General features: G+C 47.3%; 1 protein-coding gene across 1 annotated transcript; it reads left to right on the top strand.

Annotated features, from left to right (window-relative positions):
* The first annotated feature begins 986 nt into the window (after positions 1-986).
* On the top strand, positions 987-2,918 carry LOC142591558 (uncharacterized). Its single transcript, XM_075703871.1, has 5 exons — positions 987-1,012; positions 1,088-1,196; positions 1,553-1,655; positions 2,064-2,218; positions 2,684-2,918. The coding sequence occupies exons 1-5, from the start codon at positions 987-989 to the stop codon at positions 2,843-2,845; spliced, it is 555 nt and encodes a 184-aa protein (XP_075559986.1). The 3' UTR covers positions 2,846-2,918.
* The last annotated feature ends 235 nt before the right edge of the window (positions 2,919-3,153 follow it).

Raw genomic sequence — 3,153 nt, forward strand, 5'->3', positions numbered from 1 at the left:
ACAAATATTTTAATTTTTCGAGTCATAGCCACACATGTGCCAATTCCGCATCCAATCCATTTTGCTACGCACACTTAAGATGGCGGCTACGTGAAAACAGCTGATAGGTTCTGTGGGCCGCATTTGGTGTATTTTTGTCCGTAACGCTGCCTGATTAGATGAAATCTCGGCGTACGAGGTGCTTTCGCCCGAGAAGAATTCTCGAAGCTATGAACATCATGAAGACTGTGAATGCGTTGTGCTCGGTGAGTAAACACATCATTCTTTCTTGTGCTTAGTGACTGAGCAGTAGCATCTGAACATCTGCGGTGATCGCATGGTGTTCACTTTTGCTTTTATTCGCATAGGATACGGAAGAATCGATGAAGGTTGGAAGGCATCTCAACAGATAGCTGGTAAGTAAACGTTTTCTATAAACGATCGCAACTATCTCCGAATGTAGGTCCTGATTTAAATCGAGGGTGGTCTGTAACAGAGGCTAATTTTTTTTTCTTTGCCACACACTGCTGCGCAGTGATCCATTTCCCCGTGCGGGCGGTACAGATACTTGTGCTGGATATAACTTGCATGAGAAAAGTTTTCTTGTTGTTGCAATTCACTTGTGTTAAATTTAACGTAACATTTATGGCGTGATAAAATAACAACACTATAAATGAATGTAACCGTTATGTTTTAACGGCATAGTGATATCTGAAACCGTACGATTTGCTGGTATTAATTCGCTGCGGTGCGGCGAATGTTGAGCGCGATGAAGAAATGGGCGGATCAACGAAAAAGCGCGTGCGTTTCGGCCGCGCAGGCTGCTATGTTGGTTCAGTTCATAGAGCAGCATTCATACGTGGCGAGAGGCGCCACAAGCCTCTCGCAAAGTATGAGTGCTGTTCAGAAAAAAGCACTGTGGGAGGAGATTTCCGCTGCGTTAAACGCAATCGGACCGACAGTCAAAGCAGCCCGGCGCTGGCGCCTCTATTGGGCCCGGCTGTGCTATGACTGCCGGAAGCTCGCGACGCAGGTGGGCGCCGAGTAGAGGTGAGCCCGCGACTAGCAACATCTTCGGAACGTATGCACGGTATTCATGCATTTACAGGAAGACAGGAGGCGGGAAGCTGGGCGGCCTGGAGGGCCGCGTGCTCGCCGTGCTTGGCCGAACCGGCCCAGCTTCCGCTCCTGTACTGTTTCTCCGCGACGACTCCGAGGTGAGTAGCAATGTTCGTTGCTATGTGTACCGATGTCGGGCAGTTACACCGTGGTGAATATTTTGCCGTTGTGTGCATGTGTGTGTTTTCTTACAATTCAACACACATGCCAGCACATGATATCCGTACTTTGCAAGAATGGAAATGCTGCCCCACTGCTGTTACGAAACACCTTGTGATGGATTTCATGGCTCGTTAATCCGTAAAACATTAGCAACGAGTTGTCAAAGCTCTAAGTCACTAGTATGTCGCATGCTGGATTAAGAATTTTCTGAGTTAAAAACAATAAGTGAAATAGACATTGCAACCAGTTGATGGAACCTAATCACAATATGTCCTGTGCTTTATTGTTCCAGGAGGACACTTCCAGTGAGGAGGAGCCTGCACCTCGGCCCCCTGCCCCACCAGCAGCTACCCGCGTTTCTGTCGGGACGGAGCCGGGGACAAGTGGCACTGCACGTAAGGCACTTCAGCAGCTATTGCAATACGAACACATCACTCAAAGCAACAAAGCAGTATCAGTCAAGACCTTTCAAACAGAAATTGTGTATTTATATTATTTACATGGCAAAGAAAAAGTGCCTGCCTAAACGTCGCTGCAAAATGGAACAATAAGCTGTTTGACTATTAACACCATTTGTAATGCAGCTTGTGCAGCGTACAAGCTGAAAGTACTATCATTGTAGTATTTTATGATGGTGTAGTGCCTTTCTGTTTATGCAAATTTACAGTTCATTTTGTGAACGGTGTGTTGCTGGAACTATTTTTCTGGGCTTCCACCTGATAATGAACCAGTAAAATGTCTACGCGGGACGGAGCGAAATTTTTTTTAACCTGTTTACTGTTTTTATTTTTACCGACCATCAGCTCGGCAGCAGCCCCGCAGGCCGCCCCGCCAACAGCTGCTGGAGGACGCGGCCTGCAGTACAGCCGCCGAGTATGCGCGGCTGGGGCAGCAAGCTGAGGCGGCAAATGCGGAGGCCGCCAACTTCCATCAGCTGTTGCTGCAGCAAAATAGGCAGGTGCGGACATCTTGGCCGGGTCATTTTTTGAAGAGGTGATTAGTGCACATGGTAATAATGTACATTACAACCATGTTACACATGAGAGGCATCTGTAGTGATTTGGCTCATTTGCTCATGCACGTTTATAGATCTCCTTTGAGGTGTTCTTTAACACATAGCAACTTACAAAACATTTCCATGGTTGCATGTATCGCCACAGCATGATCATCATTTGTTTAACAATTCAACTAGTCACCAATACTGCCTTCTGACAGGCAGAGGCAGCTTGGTAGGATTTGCTACGTTTCACACGTTTTTAACATAACAGACCATGTACGTTTGCACGGCCATTTGTCATGTCATATGTAAATGATCTGGCTGCCCTCAAGAGTAACCTTGCTGAAACTGCCACACTTGCAAAGAGTGCAAATCGAGCATTTACATTGCATAACCTGTTGCTAACTAAGTGAATTTGTTTCGCAGCATCACCAGCAGCTGGTGGAAGAGCAGAGGGCGACCCGGCAGGTCCTGCAGCAGCTGGTAGCCGAGATGCGCGGTTCGCGAGAGGCCACTAGTCTCATCGCAATCACGCTGCGCCAGCTGCTGGCTGCCCTCGCTCACCTCCGCGAGCCGCCTCAGCCATGAGGGACAGCCTTTTTTTCCCTATATCATCCTTTAGTGCTGTGTAGGTCCAAGTGTTGCCTATCTTTCCGTTCAAATCACCGTTACAGCATACGTCCTCGCAAGCTGTTGTGCCGCCAAGTTGTAGCCAGTCTTGTGAACTGATGTGCAGGTCATGCGTGACCATGGCAGCGAAGACTGATAGTGCTGTGATGTCACTTGAAACACGAATGCATGGTTTTTTTTGTATGTAGCACTAAAGGATGATATGGCTGTTTTCCGTACATTTCTGTCCCTAATCATATTTTTTTGCAAGGTAATTTCTCTTATGT

The sequence above is a fragment of the Dermacentor variabilis genome, chromosome 8 (genome assembly GCF_050947875.1).
Source record: "Dermacentor variabilis isolate Ectoservices chromosome 8, ASM5094787v1, whole genome shotgun sequence".
Taxonomy (NCBI): domain Eukaryota; kingdom Metazoa; phylum Arthropoda; class Arachnida; order Ixodida; family Ixodidae; genus Dermacentor; species Dermacentor variabilis.